We start from the raw sequence: 22,328 nt of genomic DNA, 5'->3' as shown, positions 1-22,328 counted from the left end.
CCAGCAGGAGCCCTCACCCCCAGCCCAGACCACAGCTGGCTCGTCCAGCTGCCGACTCTGGCCCAGTGGGGGCTTGGAATCAGGACTCTGACCCTCAAGAAGGCAAGACACCCCACTCCCTTTCTGTGCTCCAGCCTGACAGCCTAACCCTCCCGCCTCACTGCCGGTATTAGTTTTTCTATTGTGTAAAACATCACTACAAACTCAGCAACTTAAAACAACACACCTTGATCGTCTCATCTTAGGGGTCTGGGCGTGGCCTGGCTGGATCCTCTTCTCAGGGTCTCATAAGATTGTGCTCTTGTGTGAGCTGGGCAGCGCTCTCATCCGGAGGCTCATGAGAGGAAGAATATGCTTCTGAGCTCGTGCATTTCCTCATGGCTGTAGCATGGAGGTCCAGCTAGCATGGAGATCAGGGTCCTCCACCTCTGATCTCAGCGGCTTCCCATAGTTCCTTGCCAGGTGGGCTTCCTCAACACAGCTGCTTACTCCATCAAGCCGGCAAAGAGAGGCTGTCTGCCCAGGAAGGACCCGGTCCCTCTTTTAGGGGCATTTGCCCAGTTAAGCCAGGCCCACACAGAATAATCTCTGCTTTGATTAACTCAGAATCAGCTGATTAAGAATCTTAGTGACACCTACAGAATCCCTTCACCTTTGCTGTATTCTATGAGGCAGGAGGCCCACCCTCACCCAAGGGCAGGGAATTATGGACTGAACACAGAGTGGGGAATCATGGGGCCACCCTTAGAGTCTGTCCACCAACCTGCCTGACTGCCTTCCTGAAGGGAGAAGCCTCAGGCAGCTCAGAGCAGCTCCCGGGAGATACAGCCTTCCCAGCGCAGGTGGGGCAGGGCAGGGCTCCGAACCTCCAGCGGGAGGGCCGCAGGGATGGTGCTGGAGTGCTTGGCTGCCTGAGGTGTGGAGGAGGCTAGGAGAGAAGGATGGATGGGGAAAGAGGTGCTGGCGGGAGGACTGCCCTCTCAGGCAGCTTGAATAAGCGAGGAAATGGTAGAGCGCCAGGCAAGGGAGTTCTCTGCCGATGCCCCGGGATGGTCACTGAACTTCTCTCATTTTCCAGCTGAGAGGGCCCCAGAGATGGGCCCCCCTCCCCCTCACACATCAGCCTCTTTTTCTGCTCCTGCCACCCCTGCCATCAGGGGACCCGCCCACCCCCACTCCACTCAGCTTTCACAGTCACCCAAGAGGTCAGCTAAGGGGCGGCTGGGAGGGCGCTGTATGTCCCCACAGAGGGACAGTGGGAGGATTGTCACTGGGCAGACATGACCTCAGTCTGCTGGGCTCAGCTCACCCTGCTCCAGGGAGGAACACTGTCAGATAGAAACAAGCACCCACTGTGCTGGGTCTCCTCCTGCAGCTGGGTTCAGACCAGGCAGGGACCCTGTTGGCAGGGTCAGAACCTCCAGCGTCTGTGCCCTGGCCTGGGAGCCTGCGCTTCAGGCCTCTGTGCCCTACTGAGAGGCAAGGCATGAGGAGCTGGTGGCCCGGGCAGGCGTGAGCCCTGCATCTGGGATCCTGCCCTGCTGTCCCACCCACCTCCCTCCCAGTTCTTGAGAACTTCCGCGTGCCCTGCTTCTGTACCCCACCTTTGATCCCTCTGTGCCTGCCAAGCTGTGGGCTGGATGGGGTACCTGCCTAACTTGACCGGGCCAAGGAGGAGTCCCAGCCCCGTGCCATTCACCAGAGCCTGGACCCCGGGCCTGCCTCAGTGTCTGCCCACGTTCTGGCTCACCTGCCACACTTGGTCTAACCTGAGAGCTCCCAGGGCCAGCTCCTCCCCCCAGAACCAAGACCCTCAGTCACCCCCAGTCTCTGCTCATACCCTAAGCAAGCAGGACTTTGAGAGCAAGGTTTATGCAGTCACGGGAGGGGTGCTGGCCCTGTGGCTACCCCTCTGAGCTGTCCTGAGCCCTGCCCTCTCACACCCTGGGCCTTGGTATCTGCCCATCCGTTGCATTTCACCTTTATACGCAAACCACAGAAACCAACTTTGGCTAACTTACTGAGAAAAGGATTTTCATGGAAAGATATCAGACAGCTCACTGGATTAGCAGGAGGCTGGAGAACCAGGCTGGGAACAAGCAAGAGCCAGGGGTTGAGGACAGCTGGACAGTGTGCAGACAGTGTGCCGGGACCTGCCCCCCTGGATGGACGCTGCTGGAGTTTCCAGTCCTTCCAGCCTCTCTCTGAAGCCTCACATCACTCCCTCCAGAGTCAAAGCCCCACGGAGAAGGGTTTGACTTATCAAGCGCGAGTCCCAAGCATCACTCTAGCCCAGGGGCAAGGTGAAGACGAGGACGGCAGTCCACCATCATCTTCCACGGTGGGAGGAGGCGCGCTCAGCTTCCTCGGGAGGCCCTCCACCAAAGGAAGGGCGTGGGCACCGGCAGCCTCGGGTTAGCTGCCCATCCTGGCCATCATGTCACGGGGGCCCAGCAGTGGCAGCGCACCAGACCACGCCATAGGGGTCTCAGGGAGGCTGGAAGGCAGGTCAGTCTTTGGAATTGGCAAGGCACTTTTCCATATATGGTGATGGTGAGTGACTGTGCCTTGTCTAGTCCCAGAACTGGGCCCTCCACCAAGCTGCCCAGGTCTCTACTTCAGGCCAAAGGTCTTGCGTCTCTGATCTGTGTTCCATTACTTGGAATTTCTGACTTTTTCCATGTTTGGTACCTGGCTTACAGACTTAGGCTTAACCAGTGTTTTGCTCCTGTAGCAAATGGCCCCCCTCAGAGCCATCAAATGAGGGATTTCTTCTGTGATTTTAAGAGATTCCTCATTAAATTGCTTGGTGGCAATGAATAAGGATACAGCGCTCTATCCCCAGAGAATCCCTGCCCTAGGCTGGACCAGGCTGGGGGTGAGCAACCCAGAACTCCACCCTCCGAGTTGCTGCCCTTGAAAGTAGCCAGCATCCCGGAAGGCTATGCTGGGAGGCCAAGGACTCCCGGCCCAGCGCAGTCAGCCGGAGACTATTCTCTCAGTCCCCGATCCAGAGGCATCTCCTCTCTTCCGCTGCTCAGGGGATGCACCTGGGAAAGGCGGGGATGCGCCTGGGAAAGGCTGGGGTGCCTGTCCCCATCTCCCACCACTGCTGACTCAGCCTGCTTGCTCTGTGGTCTGAGCGTTGAACCTGAGCATGGAATGGGATCCCTGAGCACTCCCTCCACCCCTGCACCACCGCCCCCAACGCCAGAAGGCTCTGGGGTCCGAAGCGGGGGAACAGAGCCAAGAAGCTGCAGCAGTAAGAGCTTGTTCCCTTAGAGCCCGTCCAGACCGCGCCACGGCAGCCCAGACACTCAGAAGGAGCAGAGGCCCTCCAGGGCTTCTTGGCTTGGCCAGCTAGCTGCCCACCTTAGGATGAGGAATTTGCCCCCCAAGAGAGGGGATCAGATTGCACATTCCTGAGGCCTGAGTCACTCCAGGCTCCGGTTCAGGAATGTGTTTACACTGAGAGCCTAAGAGGGATTGCACAGGCCATGTGTCTGTTCACTCCGTATCCGGCAGGCTAGGGGCGAAAGATGAGGGGTCCCTCAGGGATGAGGGGGGCAAAGCTGTGACCTCCAGAGCTACTGTGATGAGGCTCTGCATGGGCCCCAGAGGCCCAGAGGAGGGGAGGGCCAGACCCAGGCTGGAACCAAAGCCCTTGCCTTGTCCAGAGCTGGCTTCAACTTGATCCCATGGGACAGAGAGTGGAGAGGGGCCAGTCCAAGCAGAGCCTCCCCTGAGGTGATCTTGGGAAAGGAACTTGCTCCCCTACCATCCCCTTCTATAAAGGACAACCTCCCAGAGGGTGCAGAGGGCTCGGTGAGGCTCGGGCTGCTCCTGGCGAAACCCTCAGCAGAGCGGCTCTGAGTCCTTGCCCCTCACCCCTTGCCTCCGTCCCATCCAGGGCTCTCTTTTTCTGTCTCTGACACGAGCCACCCAGCTGTGGAGACAGCCCACACACACTTCAGTATCACTGGCTGCTCTCATATTCAGGTAGGCACTGTGCTAATTTCTTTAAGGTGTGGCCATATGCCCTGGTTTGCCTGGGACAGTCCTGGGATGCTGGACAATTATTAATAATGCCTCCTTTCGCTCTTAGAAGTGTCCTGGTCTGGAAGATAACTATATATTTGCCCTAATTTTATAGGTATTATTTTACTTAATCCCCACGATGCCCTACAAGTGGGGAACTGCTAACAGCCCCACTTTACAATGCAGAAACGGAGGCTCAGAGAAGATAAATAATTTGCTCAAGGTCGTAGAGTTAAAAGTGGCAAATCCAGACACTGTTAGTAGCTCAGTGCTGGACTTCAAAGCCATTTGCTTAGCCACAACACCGGACTTCCTCTCCTAAAATCCTTTGATGCGTTGAAGGACTGAGAATCTAGTATCTCCAAATGGTAGAGAGAGAACAACAAGTCCTGGAGTTAGCTTGGCTCTCGTCCCAGCCCCACACGTTGGCCACCTTGGCCATGATGCTTTGCTCCTTGGCAGCGACAGCTTCATTACCATCAGATGAACAAGGAGCATGACGCCACCCGTGTCCCAGACGATGAACAAGGTACGATCATCTAATCCTCACACCAGCCCTGCAAGCTGGGTGTTGGAGCCTTCCTTCCGCAGAAGGAAAACTCCCTAAGGTGGGGCAGCTTACCACCTCTGGGAGGACGCAGAGCTGGGGCTAGAACTTGGGATTCCGGCTTCGAGCTGAGGGAATTCTCCATGGTGCACAATTTTGGTGCACACACTTCAGAAGCAGGCAACAAGGGAACGTGGTTCCAGGGGGCCCATGGCAGACAAATGGCTAAATCATGTGTTGGGACCCACAGACCCTCAAGGCCCCCAGGCATTCTGGCTGCCGAGGAGCCAGGACCATCTTGCCCAAAAGCACAGAAGTAAGCCCTTTGAGTCTGTCTGACCATACACAGAGGGTCTTCACTTGCAGCTACCTTACATTGAAGAGGTTTTCGAAGAGCATTATCCTTTCTTTGGCGGGAAAGATCAGACGTCTTTTAGAACAGAGCACGGCCCCCTTGAAGGTGGAAAACAAGCCATTTCCAGAGCCCAAACCTCCCCGCTCCAGTGTCTCCACCCAGAGATCATCACACTATGTCGTAGAGCCTCTTCCTGCCTTAGCACGCTGGCCTGTAGGGGGGAGCAAGAAATAAAAGCAAGCACGTTCCAGATGCTCCAGGGAAAACGGGATTTGGGAAAAGGATGTTTGTTCAAAATCTACCAAAAATAGAGATCCAAGAAGAGGAAGAGGCAACCTCTTGACCCATTTAAGAAGCTATTTCCCAGGAAGGACTTTCTAAGTAATGGACAATGTCACAAAAGGAAAGGCCAGTGGCTTTGACAGTGTAAAAATATAAAGCTTTGGTATGTTAAAAACCATCAAAAACAACCATAAAACTAACCAACACGCTCGTAAAATACATATGTCAAAATGTCACAATAGCCATGGATAAAGAGCTCATAAAACGATTTTTAAATAAATCCATCAAAACCTTGTTAGAAAAACAGGCAACAGAAGCAGATAACTGACCCCTCCAAAATTTAAAATTGCTTAATAATTATGCACGTTTCTGTTTTGTGGATAATCATGTGTTCTAATTTTGAAATACCATTATTTTCGTTTTAGATAGTAGGATTTGCTTTACCGATGTTACCATAAGCTGGTACAGACCCACGACACCAGCCCTCTCAGATCTGGGCTGCTGGTGGCATATAAATAAGCCAGGTGTACCCCTTCCAGAAACACTTTCATGGAACTTATCAAGGATATTTAACTAGAAAACTTAAATGTCTTGGAATTTCCTCCGAGGAAATAATTAGAAATTCAAACAAAAAATTATGGACAAAGGCGATCAATCAAGGAAATGTTGAATAGCAAAAATATGGAAGCCCAGATGCTCCAAAATAGGTGAGTAATTAAGTACATTACAATACAGCTCTGTGATGACGTAGCCCTTCGATACGGTATTTTTGAAGAATGTTTATGCAAAGGAAAAAGATCTATAAAATATTAAGTGAAAAAAGTAGGCTGCAAAGCAATTGTACAATCCCAATTTTAAAAAGCATATGTACATAGGAATGACACGGCCGTATAGAAACGTGACAACCGTCAACCAGGTACCTCTGTGGCGGGGGGAGTAAGTCGTGATGCTTTCCCCTCAGGCACAGTCTCTAAAGCACGTAAGCTGGCGCTATCCCCTGTCCTCCCGAGGAAGGTAGGCATGCCATGAGACCATTTCATGTTTAAGAGGAGGGAGGTGGGGCTGGGAATGGGGGAGGAGCTTGAGGAAAGTTCCAGGGTGAGAAGAGAGTGCCTGGGAAGCAAGATGTTTGGGTGCCGCCAGGGATGGTGATCCAGGTCCCAAGGTAGGTCAGAAAATGTCAGGACCAGTGGACCAAGAATAGGACCACTTTGAGGGACATGATCCAAGTGGCCAAGAGGTAAGGGGAGCCTGACCTTTGAGCTCAGGACCAGGCTTGGTCATAACAAAATGTCCCCGGCCCAGTGCCCCGGGAAGCAGGACACCTCAGAGTGGGAGTGGGAGGTATTCTCATACCAGTTCTCGGGGGCCAGATGTCTCTCCAACATGTTAAAAAAAAGAGACCAAAATATAGTTATAATAGGTGAGAGGATGAAAAGTGATGTTCGTTTTCCATGTGCTTTTCTGTATTTTCAAACATTTATATAACAGGTACTTCTTGGCCTGGCCAGCTAGCTGCCCACCTTACGGTGAGGAATTTGGCCCCCAAGAGAGGGGATCAGATTGCACATTCCGGAGGCCATCCAGGTCTCAGCCGTTCTCAGGCTGCGCCTACTTGAACCCCTCCCCCTTTCTGCATGACACGATACTCACCCTGCGACAGAGCCCCTGAGTCCTGGCAAGCATGGCAGCTCCTAGCAGGGGAGAGCCTGAGGGAGGAACACAGGGGCAGGATGGCCACCCTGGGGGCCTGAAGCCTGCCAGCCAGGCTCTGATAGTTTACAGCTGCTCTCACAATGCAGGAAGCAGAATCCAAGCCTGCCTCCATCACTGAAGAGGGATGTCTCCACCTGCCCCCGTGTCCCTGTGATGCCATCAGCCCCTCCGTCCATGGGAGCGGCCAAGGGAAGAGAAACCTTCGCCATCTTCCCAGGACAGGAAACAGCCCTCCCGTGGCACACCATCTCCTGCTTTACGGAAAAAGGACCAAGTCCTGTTTGAAGCCACCTATCACCACAAAGAGCCTCAGACATGAGCATGGCCACTGGCCCCCAGAGAGCCATAGCCACTCAGAATCTGGGAGCCCTGAGAATCAGAAGCTGTCCAGGGATTTAATGCTGGAGGGTTTGCTGTCAGACTTCTGCCGGGCTGCACATGCGGCCTGCTGTCCTCTGGCACCTTGGAGCCACAGACTGTCAAAGGACAGCACAACCCTGGCACTGAGGCCACACTCCCACCGGAGGCTGCAGGAGAGAACGCTTCCCTGCTTCTTCCAGCATCTGTGGGTCCTGGTGTTCTTTGGCTTGTGGTGGCATCCCTGCAAACTCTGCCGCTGCGTTCACATGGCCTTCTCCTCTGTGTCTGTCCTCTGTGGGTCTCTTATAAGGATACTTATTGAATTTAGTGCCCACTTGGATAACCCAGGATGATCTTATCTCAAAATACTAATTTAATTACCTCTATAAAGACCGCATTTCCAAATAAGTTCATGTTCACAGGTTCTGGGGGCTAGGATGTAGACTTATCTTTTAGCCAGGCTGCGGGCACAGTTCAACCCATGACAAGTCCTTACATTACACATCCCAAGTCTTTACACTGACCCATGAGGCTCTGCGGGATCTGGTCCCTATCCAACCTCTGCACCTCCCATCTCACCTCACAGCCCCCAGACCTCAGGCCAACAACTTCCACCCTGCGGCCCCCTGTCCTCACGCCCCAGGGCTCCAGCCCCTCCTCTAGCACACCAGGCTCGTGCCTGCCTGGGCTTCACGGGTGCTGGTCCCTCCATCTGGAATGGTCTTTCCCCAGAGATCCACAGGGTTTTCTCCATCGCTTTCTGCAGGTTCAGTCAATGGTCTGTTGCTGACGGGACCTTCCCTGGCCACCTCGTCTAAACTGTGCCCCTCTCCAGAACACTTCCTCTCTCTCTCCTTCTTTATCTTTTCCAGCACTTATCACCATTAAACATACATGCATTTCACTCATTTATCTTATTTGTCAGCTGACCCCTCTACTAGAGGCCAGGGAGGTTTTTGTCAGTTTTGTTCACCGCTGTATCCAGCAGCTAGAACAATGCCAGGTACAAGTAGGTCTGGGTGGAATGAATGAATGAATGAATGAATGAGTGAATGACCAAGCCTCTGCTCAGGCTGAGTCGTGAGCTCCCAGAAGCCATCATGGAAACCCCTGGGCCATGCTGACCCCACCTTCTTTGAATTCCTGGAACACCTAGACTCTCGTGAGGGCCCCCGCAAGCCAGCCTCTGTGTCCTTCTTTTCAATGCGTGAGTCTAGAAGTGGAGCATTGCTGGGTTAGCAAACGCTCCCTGAGCCCATCCCGAGAGTCAGCCCTGGGCCCTGGCCCCTTCCTGGTTCCTCCTCCCCCCGCCTGGCCCACTGTTGCTCTGGTCACATTCAGCCATGTGTGCACAGGGGCCAGTGCGGGAAGGGCAGGGGGGCCCTGCTGCCCCTGCCTGTCTCCAGAACTACCATGGGGGTGGGGTGTTGGGCGGGGGAAGGTCGTCTTTCTGATGCACTGACGCCTGGGATGAGGGCCTCCCGAGGTTCAGGCCTGGCCCTGGGGCCCTGCAACACTGACTGTGGGGGGACCCCCACCTCCAAAATACAGCCCCGCACATTTGGAAATCCTTGACTAATAGCACCAGGCTGCCATTTCAGAAGAGGTGGATGAGAGAGCCCTGGGCCTGGCGATAGAGGGGACACTCATTTTTCACCATGCCTCTGCTGGCGACTGGCTATGGGACTCGCACAAGTTCCCTCCTGCTGCTGACCTCCTACTGCCTCATCTCTAATCCTGGGCACTGAACACATCAGAGATGGCTAAAATAGGTGCCTCGTAACTACTGACTCAAATAGCTCTGTTGTGGCTGCCTAGAGCACAGTGTTGAGAAGGATTCTGAGGTTCAGTCCAAGCATAAAAGGAGCTAAGCACAGTGGTCAATCAGTGATGTCTGCCACGGAGGCTGGGGAGAAGAGGGAGTGTGAAGGCATGCAAAAGCTCCATGAGATGACTTGGGAGGGTGCTACAGGTCTCTGTGAGTCTAGGGATGCCTGTGGTAGAGAGTGAATCCTGTAGAGGAGGCGAAGGGCTGGAAAAGAGTAGCTGGTGGCACCAACAATCCTTGCAGAGTGCAGATGGTGACTCGGAGGCAACGAGTGTGTGCTGCTGGCCAGGAAGTCCTCGGTGACCCGGTGGAGAGACCGCTCCTTCCCTAGGTTGGGCTGGAGCCCACTGGACAATCAGCTGAGAGCCCTGCTCTGCATCTTGCTTCCCGTGTGGCTGTGGTACTCGGCGGCCGAGGCTGGTCTCTGGCTCAGGACTTGAATCAACAAGGCCTGGAGCCCTGGCTGGGCCTGGCCGGGGACCGTCTGCAGCTGCTGGAGGTGAGGCTTCCCCAGAACAGCTGTGGACCCCAGCACAACCCTTCCCACAGCATGATGATAGCCTCACTTTCCCACCTGTGAGGTAGAGGTCATACCCGCCGTCGATTTTTCAGCCGGGACACGTGTAGCTGTGCTTTGCAGAAAGGCAGTGACTGAGGGACTGAGTGGGGGCCACTCACCCTGGGGTAGGGCTGTGCGCACCCAGAGAAAGGGGCGCCTATTCCCAATTTGCACAAAGGTTCCCCGTGAGCCAGTGGCATCTCCGGAGTTTCACGTCACACAGAGCCACTGTCATCATCATTACAATTACTCATGCAGGTAGGCCCAGTAAGAGGGAGTCATTCCCACTCGGCCCCAGGAGAACTGCATGGAAGAGGCAGGATTTGAGCTGGGCCTCACAGGGCCATAACAACCAGTGATTCCATCCACAGCCTGTGTCTGGCGGACTGCCTTCTCCCAGAGGGGCTGTGGTCTGCTCTGTGCTGCTCTGGGCAGCATGACTGTTTTCCTTCCTAGCTCTATTTTTTGGTTCCTGCTGACTCTTCTGTGATATAAATGCAAATGAGACAAGACACACCAACTTCAAAGCCAAGGGAGCCAGCAGCTGAAGTCATCCCCACCGGACCCTGCTGGGCAGGGAAGGTGGGCGAGGTGATGGCCACATCTGTTCATCAGTGGCTGCCCTCCAGGGCTCAGCCAGGTAGGGAGGAGGGGCCCTGAGTCCAACAAGAGGCAGCGGCCACGAAGTAGAGCCCTGGACTAATCCGCAGAAGCTTCTAGCCTGGCTCACAGCAGATTTCTCAGGTTGCGTTTTTAACCACTGGGAACTTAGTTCAGAGCTTTTCCTGTGTGGAGGCCCAGAATATAGAATGGAGGAAGGAGTGACCCAACTGTTCCCCCTGTCCACCGCTTCAGGGCCCTGAAGCACTCCCACCAAACCCAGGGCTCCAGTGGTTTGATGTGACCCAGATGTCTACAGCTCTTCATGACTTTCCCCTCCATCCCCCCCAACACGGCTCCAACCCCACCTCTGGCCACTCTAGCTTCTTCCTGGTCTTGCCCTGGCCCTCACATGTTTTGACACTCTCTGCTTTGTCATCCCAGGATGCCCAGTCTCTCTCCTCTCCTTCCCCCCTCCCTCCCATTCTCCTCATGGAAAACTCCTAGGCATCCTTCAAGACCCCAGTTCCTCTGAGCTTACCTGATCTCTCTCCTCCATGCTGCCCACATACACGGGCAAAGTGGTCCCTTCTTTCTCTTTCTATATTCCATCATCCCTACCATAGAAGTGTTCCTCCCACTGTGTTGAAGTACCCAGTTCTCTGTTTGTCCCCACATGTGTCTGGGCTCCTTCAGAGCCTGGTATCTTTTCATCACTGCATTCCCTGGCTAGGCCTTCAAGGTGCCCCATTGGTGACTGCTTAACACAGACCTGAGACGTCACCAGGGACCTCAGCAAACTGGACTCTGGGTGGGATGTGAACCACTTGAGTGTGTCTGGGGTCCAGCTCAGGGTCCCCCTCATAGTCACATAAAGGGGTTGAGCCTGTATCACCGCTCATCTCCACCTGAAGAGGGAGGCCCAGAGGAGGCAAGGCTGACAGACCCGCCACTCAGAGGTGCCTCATCCCCCATCCCAGGGCCCCTGGGCTCCCTCTATGTTCATGGCATGGCCTTAGAAACATGGGATCCACAGGCCGTGAGCAGCACGAGGCCCTTGGCCTCAACCCCAGTCATTTTCCCCCAGCCCAGCAGTAAATGAGCTTTGGTTCCAGCATTCTGGCGCAAAGGGTCACTTCCTGGGCCAAGGTAGCCATGGCAGCATCGTCTCTCCCTGCCCCACATCCTTCCCCAGCAGTCTTGGACTAGCGAAGTGTCCTCCTAAGCACAGATCTTGTCTAAATTTACCGTTTCAGGCTAAGGAAAGTCTCGTGCTGGGTTTTGAGCGCTGGCCAGCTTTCCAGGAGTCCGGGGCAATCTTGGATCTGCCGCTGACTTGCTAGGGGTTTCAGCAAGGCCCCGAGCCTTCTGTCTCCATTTTCTCAGCTGCAAAAGAAGGAAGTTGATTTTGATGAGAGGTGATCAAAAAAGGATATAGGCAGCTTGGGGATTCCCCAGACATTAGAGTCCTTTTGCCAAACAAAATACTTTGCCTGGAGAAAACCTCTCTGATTGATTTTTTTATGTCAAAACTCTGGGCAAGAGTCTTTGCTTGAGAAAAAAAAATTAAGATTCTCATTGATTAAAAAAAAATCCTAAAAACTACTGGATTTGATTCTATGCATTGAGATACCTGAACAGTTTGCACTGAAACTGTGGTAGGTTCTCAAAGGTTAGGACTGGGTGAATTCAAGGGAAGAGAGCTGCTGTCCGTTTTCCAGCCCATAAACTGTTGTTGTTGTTCTCATGATGCTTATTATCTTTCCCAGGCATGGCTAGAGGTCCTGCCAATCTCCTTAGCAGGGGCTTCAATGCCTCAATGCCTGGAGCAAGGCTTGGCCCCAGGTGGTTAGGGAGACAAAAATGGAGACCCCCGAGGTCCCCCACTTGGTGTGAAGTAGGTGTACCAGGAAGGCCTCTTTCCAACCTATACTTGTCTTCAATGTCGGAATTTCTCTCATGTAAGACTAACTGCTTCGAATATATCATTGTGCAATTTAAACTCTTCTTTTAAACCTCCCTCTTCCTTCTCCAGGGGGTACTGAGATAGTCTGCTGAACTTCTCCCTGGCAGAGGGTCCCGGATGTCTGGGAAGGAGGGAACTGATGCTGGGGAGGAAAGTTGCGGGGTGGGGAGTGGCGGGAATGGGTAGGGGGTGGAAATCCAAATGGGCCCAGGAACCCAAAGTTGGAGCACTGTCCCTTGGGGCCTGCGGTCTGCTGGAGAGATTGCTAAACCTGGTAGAAAAGTTTCTATTTTTCAGCTTAGACTCCTGGTATCCAATCCAGGCCAGTAGCAGAGGCTGTTTGGGTTCTGAAACAGGAAATGGGGAAAGAAGATGGGGGAGCGTCACAGCCCAGGGCTGCGTGAGGACACAGCAGTGCCGGCACGTCCCACACTCCCTGCCACCCTGGGGCCAGGGAAGTACATCCTGTGTGGGCAGTCCTGCCAGCCACTGCAAGTCACCTGGACTCATGCCCAGTTGGGGACATGGGTCTGCGTCACCCTAGCTGTTCTAGCCACCCAAGTCAAACAAATAAGATTTGGGTACTTTAAAGTCAGATTTGGATATCTACCAAACCAGGACTCTGTCTCAGGGAAGAGAGCTGGGATTGGAGACAGAGGCCAAAGGGGCTTTGTGCCTCCTCTGCAATGTTCTATTTTGTTTTTTTTATTTTTTCAAGGAAAATGTATTCATGGACTACTTGGGTAATAATAATAACGTGTATTATTTTTTTAAAGACCAAACCTAAAAAACTTACTGTAAAAATATCAATTGTCCTACAAGAGATGTTCCTTTCCAGAGCTGTGGGTGGGGATTGCTTGGCTCAGACAGTGCTCCTGACTTGCCAGATGGTTTGGAATCAGACCTGGCTCCTTGGGCCTCAGTTTCTCCATCTGTATGAGGGGGAGGTGGACCCGATAGTCTCCAAGGTTGTTCAGCCCTGACATCAGGTAACAAGAAGCTTTGCTGGGTGGCTGGGTTGCGCAGGGCCTCCTCTGATCTGAGAGAGTTCACTTCAGAAGCAGAAGCTTGGGCCATCGTTTGGGAGTGGTCCCAGGTCTGTGGGGTGACAGCAGAGCAGCCCTGGGGCTCTGTGGACAGGTGAGCTGAGCTGCCTTCCTGGGGAGAGTTATGCCAGGCCCCAGAAAGCCTTCGGAGTCCCCAGGCCTCAGGACAGTCAGACCAAATGCTGGCATCACGGCAGGGTTAGTCATGTGTCTCTCTGAGTTTGGGATTGAACAGCCGTGACCTGAGTGTGTCATTAAGACAGAGATGGTCTGGTTAGGGACGTTGGCCCAGTGACCCTACCCCCGGCACCAATCACTATGACAACAGCTCAATAGGGTCCCAAGGGCCTAAGAATCCTGCTTCTACTGAGACCGAAGTTGGCTGAGGTCAGACAAAGAGGGATTAATAGAGCCCTGTTCTCATTAAGCCACAAAGCGCCATTATTACCAGTTGCAACATCCCCACCGAGAGATGCATCATGCTTTCAAGTCACAGAGAGCCCAGTACACTAAAGAGAATGGTTCCAGCGCCAGCCTCAAAGTCACCCTGAGAGCAGAATCAGAGGAGGAAGAGAAAAACTAGAAACAAGCCAAGTGTCCAACAGATGGTTACATAAAGCATGGGACAGCCGAACGACAGCACAGATTGCAGTCATTCAAATGACGATGTCCATTATATTTATTACATTAAAGTCCTCATGATTGACAGAAACAAGGTCACAAAACTGTCAATAAGATGCCATTTTTGTAAAAAAAAAAAATATATATATATATATATGTATGTACCCAGTAAAAATATAGAAGAAAATATTTCAAAACGTTAGCAGTGATTATCTTTGAAAAGTGGGATCATGTGTAATTTTCTTTCTTTTGTTTTATCTGCATTTTCTCTGAGGAACATATAGTTCTCTTGTACTTCTAAAAACTTTATTTTCTTAAAAATTGGTTCAGAGAATTAGAGGGTGTTCATTCCTTCCCTCTGTAATCAAACTTCAGTTAATAAAACTCATGAGGGGGCTTTGTTTTGGAGAATCAAGTTTTCTTGATAACTAATATTTTATTAATTCAAGAACAAATATTTAAAAAAAATGTTTACATCAACCAGTATATAAGAAAGTTATTCTAAACAACACCATATTCTCATGCCTTCTTACAACAGAGTACAATGAAAAGAATTTATCATTAACTTCATCATTGTAAAGGGTCCAAATTCTAACTTATTTTATAATAGGCTGATCTTCAGGGCTGTTGGGTGAGCGGAAGTATTTGTGCCTACATTAAATGGCCTCAGATTACTCAGTTTATTGTGTATTTAGATTTGCTTTTTATAATTTTTCAATGTCTTCCACTGCTGATGAATTGGCAGTCTCAGTATCCCACCTGTGGCAACTCTTTTACACTGTTTTTAATTTGGGGCTTCTAATCTACTGTCATCTTGATAAAAACACATATATTTGTTAGAAGTGTGAGTTAACTAAGAGAACATAGATCTGAGTGAGGGCTTCACAGGTGGAGGCATTGACAAGCTGAGATCCAGAGTCGGGAGGGGTTCAAAATTAATGGCTCTTGTAGGCTGGGGTTATATCACGTAATATCACGTAAGTCGTGTTAAAGACTTTGAACTTTATTCCGAGGGCCATTGGGAGCTATTGAAGGATTTCAAGAAGGGAAGGGAAGTGCTCATATTCGTGTTTTTAAAAGATTACTGCAACAGGGACAATTTCATGTGTGGCGGAACTGTTGTCTGGAAGAGATGTGGATCTGGAAACAGAAAGGGAAGGAAATTGGGCTGTGAAGAGATAGTTTATTGGGGATTTTATACATGTGCTCTCTTCTAGTTGATAACCCAAACATATTCTCCCTTCAAAAGAAGCCATAGGAGAAATTTGTTTCCAGACTCTGTGCCAGGAAAAGTAATGCTTCCCCTAAGATACAGATATATTTTTATCTCATGGGCCTGTGAATCTTATAAATAATTGCATTTTCCTCTTTGCTTTGGTCACTAGGAGGCTCTACATATGTAATTCTACACACTGGCTTTTACCCTTGGCTTCATTTCTGATACATATTTTCCTTTTGCCTAGAATTTTTTATTTATGGTATCCTTTTGTATTATTTGAATTTTCATAGGTGGCATCAAATTGCTTTTGGAATGAAGTGGAGTATAATAAAAGAATTATTTAAAAGTCTGAGCTTGAAAAAATATGAAAAGAATCAATATCTCTTGCTATTTTGGTATGGCCATATTTCTCTATGTTAAATATTGCTTTAAAAAGCTGGGAAGTCCATGACACCAAAAGTATAAACTGCCAAAGAAAAACTAGATAAGTTGGATTTCATAAAACCTTAAAACTGTTATGCTTCAAAGGACACAATGAAAGAAGAGAAAAGATAGCCCACCAAATGAAAGAAAATATTTGCAACTCATTAGCAAGGGACTTGTATCTAGAATATATAAAGAACTCTTAGGACTCAATAATAAAAAATATAAAATCCAATAAAAATGGGCAAAAGGTCTGAATAGACATTTATTGAAAGAAGATATAAAATGGCCAATAAGCACAAGAAAAGATGCTTGGTATCATTAGTTATCAGGGAAATACAAGACAAAACTATAATGAGATATCACTTCATATTCATGAGGATGGCTATAGTCAAAAAGACAGATATTAACAAGTTTTGGGGAGGCTGTGGAGAAAGCAGAACCTTCATACACGGCTGGCAAGATTGTGAAATGGCGCATCTACTTTGGAAAACAGACTGGCAGTTTTTCAAGAAGTTAAACATAGAATTCCCATATGATCCAGCAATTCTACTCCTAGGTATACACCCAAGAAAAATAAAAGCATGTCTGTACAAAAACTTGTACATGAATCTTCATAGAAACATTATTCAGAATAGCCAAAAGGTAGAAACAACCCAAAAGTCCATTAACTGATGAAGAGATGAACTGTGATATAACCATACAATGGAATACTGTTTGGCCATTAAAAGGAATGAAGTAGCATGATACATGCTACAACACAGATGAGTTCAGAAAACATTATGCTAGTGGGAAGAAGCAAGCAATAAAAAGCCATATATTTGTATTCCACTGATATTAAATGCCCAGAATGGGCAAATATAGACAGAAAATAGCTTAATGATTGCTTAGGGCTGGAGGGGCTGTGGGGATTGGACTGTGATAGCTAAGGGCTATGGGGTTTCTTAGGTGCTGAAAATGTTATGAAATAGATTGTGGAGGTGGTTGAGCCACTCTGTGAATGTAATGAAAACCACTCAACTGTACACTTTAAATGGGTGAATTAGGCAGCGTGTGAATTATTTCTCAATAAAGCTGTTTAAAAAAAACTGCGGAGTCGCCGTGCTTGGTCCACTCAGTAGACTGAGTTAGTTAACGGGAACCCAGGTCTACGTGGCAGCACAGAGATGGGTTCAAACCCCAGCTCAGCCACTTCCCAGCCATGCAACCTCCTCAGACAAATAGCCTCGTCTCCCTAAAATGGAGACAGTGGCATGTGATGCGCGGTGGGCTTGTGCTGGGTGGAAGGGTGCTGGCAACTCAGTAGTAACTGAATATATTGCTCCCCAGAGGGCCCTCCAAGGCCCCCGGCCTCAGAAGGTGCTAAACTTCCTAAATGAGTGGGACTTGCAGTCTCTTCATGACAATTGACTGCCATTGGCTTTGCTGATGTTTAGATGTTTAAATAATTCACCAGACTTTACAGGTCCGAGAAACTCAGGGAGCATGTTGGAGGGCAGGAGTGTAGCTGGGGCTGGCCCAGAGTGGGACTGGGTCTTGTTGCCTCGGGGATGGCCTGAGAGGAGCTGTCACTGGTACCCCCAGTGGTCATGTAACGGCTTGACTCTCAGCTGAGGAATCAATAGCTTTTCAGTCTATACCTTGCACCCTGCTTCTCTCAGCTTGTGTACAAGCCACGCTACTTTTAAACAATCCCCAGAGACAGCCCTGGATCTGCAGTTCTTAGTCATAAAATCACAGAAAGTCAGTTCCAGGCCCCCTCATGTTCAAGACACGGAGACTGAGGCACAGAGACGTGCAGGCCGGGCTGGAGGGCCTCTTCATCTCCATTCTCTGGAGGATTCAGAAGCATTTATTGAGCCCCTCCAGTGTGCTACACTCTGCGCCACGGTTCACGTGCATCCCCTCACTTAATCCCAGCAACACACTTAGGAGGTAGATATTATTTCTCCCTTTTACAGATGAGAACACAGGGAGTAAGGTCAAGGTCACGCAGAGAGTAAGCAAACTGGATTCAAACCCAGTTTGTCTGATGCCAAAGCCCACGCTCGTTCTCCTGGAATGAGTCCCTCAATTTCTCCACTTCAGAAGCAGAGCAGGTCACAGAGAACAGGGGTCTCCTCCACCCCATCCCCTAAGAGGGACTCTGCTCCCAGACTCCGGATTGTCAGGACATTCTTGGGCGCCGCCTGGTTGTGCTGCCTGCTCTCCTGCCCCCCTCACTTTTGCTCATTTCCGTCTCCAAATGCTGGATTCTCTGCAGCTCAGCCGCCTCCGGTTTGACCCTCTCTAAACATGAGCTTGGGAGCTTCTACTTAAACTCCTGTGGGAGAAAAGGAGAAAGAATTAGGGATGCTCCCAGTCGTAAGCCTTGAGTCTATCTCTCAGGATGCGTTTTGTTGCCAAAGAAAATGAAACAGATGTCTTGGCAATAGTTTCAAATGTTTCCTGCCAAACCAGGGGAGAGCTTGTCTTCAGTTTAGATGCAGCCATGAAAGAGAAGTCGCAGCCCTTATCATTCCCAGGAAACATGCAAACACACACGGGCTTCTTCAACCTGGGAGGCCTGCACTCCCAGCAGCCTCTCTCAACCCGATTCAGCATCAGCTGTGCAAGCATGCTGCCTTCCATCCTCCACTGCCCCCCAGGTTTCACATCAGCCCCTGTTCCCCATCATCTGGTGACTCCTGGGCCTCTTGGCGTGGCAGGGCAAGGCCACCTTCCTTGCTGGGCTTGTTCCCCATCATGTCCTAGATACACTTGTGCGTGTGTGTGTGTGTGTTGTAAAATACACACGATGTAAAATTTACCATTTTAAAGTGTACAATTCTGTGGCATTTCATACATTCACAATGTTGTGTAATCATTACCAGCATCTACTTTCAGAAGGTTTCATCACCCTGAAAGGAAAGCCCATACTCATTAAGTAGTGATTCTCTATTACCCCTGTCCCCAGCCCCTGGCGGCCTCAAATCTGCTTTCTGTCTCTTTGAATTTTCCTGTTCTGGGTATAGAACATAAATGGTACCATATAACATGTGGTCTTTTGTGTCTAGTTTCTTCTGCTCAGCTTAATGTTTTCAAGGGTCTTCCATCCTGGAGCATGTATCAGTATTTCATGTGCTGAGACTTTATGGCTGAATAATATTCCATTGTGTGGATATACACACAGTGTATATTTTGGTTTTCATTCAACAGTTGATGGACACTTGGGTTGTTTTCTATCTTTTAGCTATTGTGAGTGGTGCCACTCTGAACATGCTTGTACAAGTTTTGTTTGAAAATCTGTTTTCAATATGGGGGGCGTATACCTAGGAGTAGAATTGCTGGATCTTAGGCTAATTCTACGTTTTAACTTCTTAGAACAACCAAACTTTTTTTTGACAGCAGGGCGCCATTTTACATTCCCACCAACGGTTTATGATGGTTCAAATTTCTCCATATCTTCATCAACACTTGTTATATTCCAATTTTTAAAAAAATTATAGCCATACTAGTGCGTATGAAATGGTACGTCATTGTGGTTCTGCTTTGCATTTTCCGGCTGGCTAATGACGTGGAACATATTTTCAGGCACTTGGCCATTGGTACATCTTTTTTGGAGAAATGCTTATTGAAGTCCTTTGTGAGTTTTAAAATGGAGTTATTTTATTTTTGAGTTGTAAACGTTCTATATATAACCTGGATACTAGACCATTATCAGATAGATAGTTGGCAAATACTTTCTACCATTCTCTGAGTTGACTTTTTACTCTTTTTTTTTTTTTTTGCGGTACGCGGGCCTCTCACTGTTGTGACCTCTCCTGTTGGGGACGCGCAGGCTCAGCGGCCATGGCTCACGGGCCCAGCAGCTCCGCGGCATGTGGGATCTTCCCGGACCGGGACACGAAGCCGTGTCCCTTGCATCGGCAGGCGGACTCTCAACCACTGCGCCACCAGGGAAGCCTGACTTTTTACTCTCTTGATGGTATCCTTTGAAGCACAAATGTTTTAAATTTTGATGAAGTTCAATTTATTTTTTCTTTTGCTGCTTGTGCTTTTGGTGGCATATCTAAGAATCCATGACCAAATCCAAGGTCATGAAGATCAATCCCTACATTTTTTTCCAAGAGTTTTACAGATTTAGCTCTTATATTTAGGATTTTGATCCATTTTGAGTTAATTTTTGTACATGGTGTGAGGTAGGGTCCAACATCATGCATTTGCATGTGGATAGCCTCTCTGGCACCATTTGTTGAAAGGACTGTTCTTTCTAAATTGAATGGTCTTGGCACCCTTATCAAAAACCAAATGACCATAGATATATGGGTTTATTTCTTGTCTCTCAGTCCATTCCATTGATCTATATGTCTATTTTTGTCCCAGTACCATACTATTTTGATTATTGTAGCTTTGCAGTAAGTTTTGAAATCAGGGAGTGTGAGTCCTCCAACGTTGTTCTTATTTTTCAAAATTGCATTAGCTATTCAGGGTCCCTTGGAATTCCATATGAATTTTAGGGTTAGTGTTTCCATTTTTATAAAAACAATCATTGAATCTGTAAACCAATTTGGTGAGTATTACCGTCTTAACAATATTGTCTTCTAATCCATGGACATGGAATGTTTTTCTGTTTATTATTTCCATCTTCTTTTATTTTTTTCAGCAATGTCTTATAGTTTTTGTGTACAAGTCTTGCACTTCCTTGGTTAAATTTATTTCTAAGTATTTTATTGTTTTCAATGTTATCATCTATGGAATTACTTTCTTAATTTCCTTTTCAGATTGTATATAGAAATACAACTGATTTTTGTATGTTAATCTTTTATCTTTCAACTTTGCTGAATTCATTTTCTAGCTATGATAGTTTTTTTGGTGGATTCTTTAGGCTATTTTATATATAAGATCATGTCATCTGCAAATATAGTTTTACTGCTTCTTTTCCAATTTGGATTTGCTTTATTTCTTTTTCTTGCCTAATTGTTCTGGCTAGAACTTCCAGGACAAGGCTGAAAAGAAGTAGTGCAAGTGAGCATCCTGTCTTGTTCCTGACTTAGCGGGAAGCTTTCAGTCTTTCACCAAGTGCTCTCTTGACTCTCATTGGCTCATCTGCCCACTCTGTTCAGGGTGTCTGACTCCTTGCCCTCACCCACTCTGCTGCCCCAAGGGAAACCACTCTTCAGCCTTTGTCACATCCTCCAGTTCCCACCTCTGCCCTCTGCAATACAGTGAATTTCCCCATCCTTCAAATCAAGAGTTTTTTGAGGAGTTCTCTGAATCTCACCCATGTGGCCCCAAATAGTCAATGTCTCTCCTCCTTGGCCTTCTCCCTCAGTCCTGACCACGAAGGAGACAGGAATAAACCTCATAAATGCTGGGGTCTTGAAAAGCACCTGTTTTCCAAGAGCCTGAGAGGTCGGGCTTGCTGAAAAGAGCTATGTCTGGGCCTGCCTTGCCACAGGAAAAACAGATCACCAATTTCTGCTGGCCCAATTGGCAGGAGCCCAGAGGAACCGATTGCCATCCAAGAGGCACAGGTGTTCCAGGGCACCTGTTCCATAGCAGGTAGAGCCTGCCAACTTGGCATGGAAACCCTTGTTTGTGGGTTGGACCCTTTGCTCTCTTAGCTGAAGGGGAAACCTGTCAGTGCCCACCCTGATGCCCATGCCCGTGAGGCCAAGCACCTCTGTAAAGACAATAGCTTGAGCCACAAAAAAGCATGCTTGGAACATAAATCCAGAGACAGAAACCAGGCAAGCCCAGGATCATGAGCTCCTTTGGCTAAGGTGAGGTCATATCCTCATGGGAGCTCTCAGCCTCTCTGAGACCAGGCTAGAGGCTGCTGGGGACCCTCAACCACAACTGACATTGAACAATTCCCAGGAGAACTGCACAAAACCATCGTGACAGTGGGCGTTTTACAATCCCCCCTCAGGGTGAAGTGCATCCAGAGTAAATAGGGATACAGAATTCTGAAAAACATAATTAATACTTTCAAAATTATATATATATATACATATATACATATATACATATATATATATATATGTTCCACAAATAGAATAAATACTTTAAAATATCTGTTGAACATTTAAAATTTGGTTATATCCTAGATGCCAAGGAAGATTTTTAAATTACAGAAATAGCAGTCATTTAGATTCTCATTCTCAGATCATAATGCAATAAGACTAGAAATGAATTACAAAGAGATTGGAAACTTGGAAACAAGTTTCTAAAACTTGGAAACAAAAGCACAAACATACCAACACTACTAGTATGTAAAATAGTTTTTCAGTTTCAAACAGGAACTAAAACTACAAATTTAACTTCTTGAAAATTAACTAAAATGAGAACATTATGTGATAAAATCTATGGGAGGGGGCCAAAACTCTTCTAGAGGAAATTCTGTAGCTTAAGTGTTTTTAAAATTAACAACTAAAAGGAAAATAAAATGTGATTTAAAAAAACTGAAAGGAGAAATGGATAAAGTTAAAATAGAAATGAATGAATTAGATGGAAAAAATAGTAAAATAGATCTTTAAAACCCAAAACTGGTTCTTTGAAAAGATGAAGAGGATAAATTTCTGATGAATATAACCAATTAAAAAAAGAGAGAGAAAAACCCTAGAAATGAAAATTAGACTATAACCACAAACATGTTGATAACTTTTAAAGTTATAAGAGAGTATGTTATGTATTTGAAATCTGGATGGAGTAGACAATTTTCTAGAAAAATATAAAGGATCAAAACTAATTTGAGGGGGCAGAGTCAAGATGGCAGTGTGGGAA

General features: G+C 48.4%; 1 protein-coding gene across 3 annotated transcripts in view; it reads right to left on the bottom strand.

Annotated features, from left to right (window-relative positions):
- HS1BP3 (HCLS1 binding protein 3) overlaps positions 1–22,328 on the bottom strand; it is a 74,467-nt gene that overhangs the window by 3,341 nt on the left and 48,798 nt on the right. Inside the window, exons 7-8 of one of the 3 annotated variants that reach the window (XR_012325797.1) lie at positions 17,784–17,883; positions 11,534–11,671 (exon numbers count right to left, since the gene is read on the bottom strand). Coding sequence is in view for 1 of the 3 variants with exons in the window: in XM_033838975.2 (XP_033694866.1) it covers positions 17,850–17,883 (34 nt within the window). In the remaining 2 variants the exon portion in view is untranslated. Of the gene's footprint in view, positions 1–6,051; positions 11,672–15,812; positions 17,884–22,328 lie in introns of those variants that run through there. The other 2 variants (XR_012325796.1, XM_033838975.2) reach the window with 2 other exon arrangements.

This window comes from Tursiops truncatus, chromosome 14 (genome assembly GCF_011762595.2).
Source record: "Tursiops truncatus isolate mTurTru1 chromosome 14, mTurTru1.mat.Y, whole genome shotgun sequence".
In the NCBI taxonomy this organism is placed as follows: Eukaryota; Metazoa; Chordata; class Mammalia; order Artiodactyla; family Delphinidae; genus Tursiops; species Tursiops truncatus.
The sequence above is the reverse complement of the archived record's forward strand: the minus strand, read 5'-3'. Positions and strand labels throughout refer to the sequence as shown.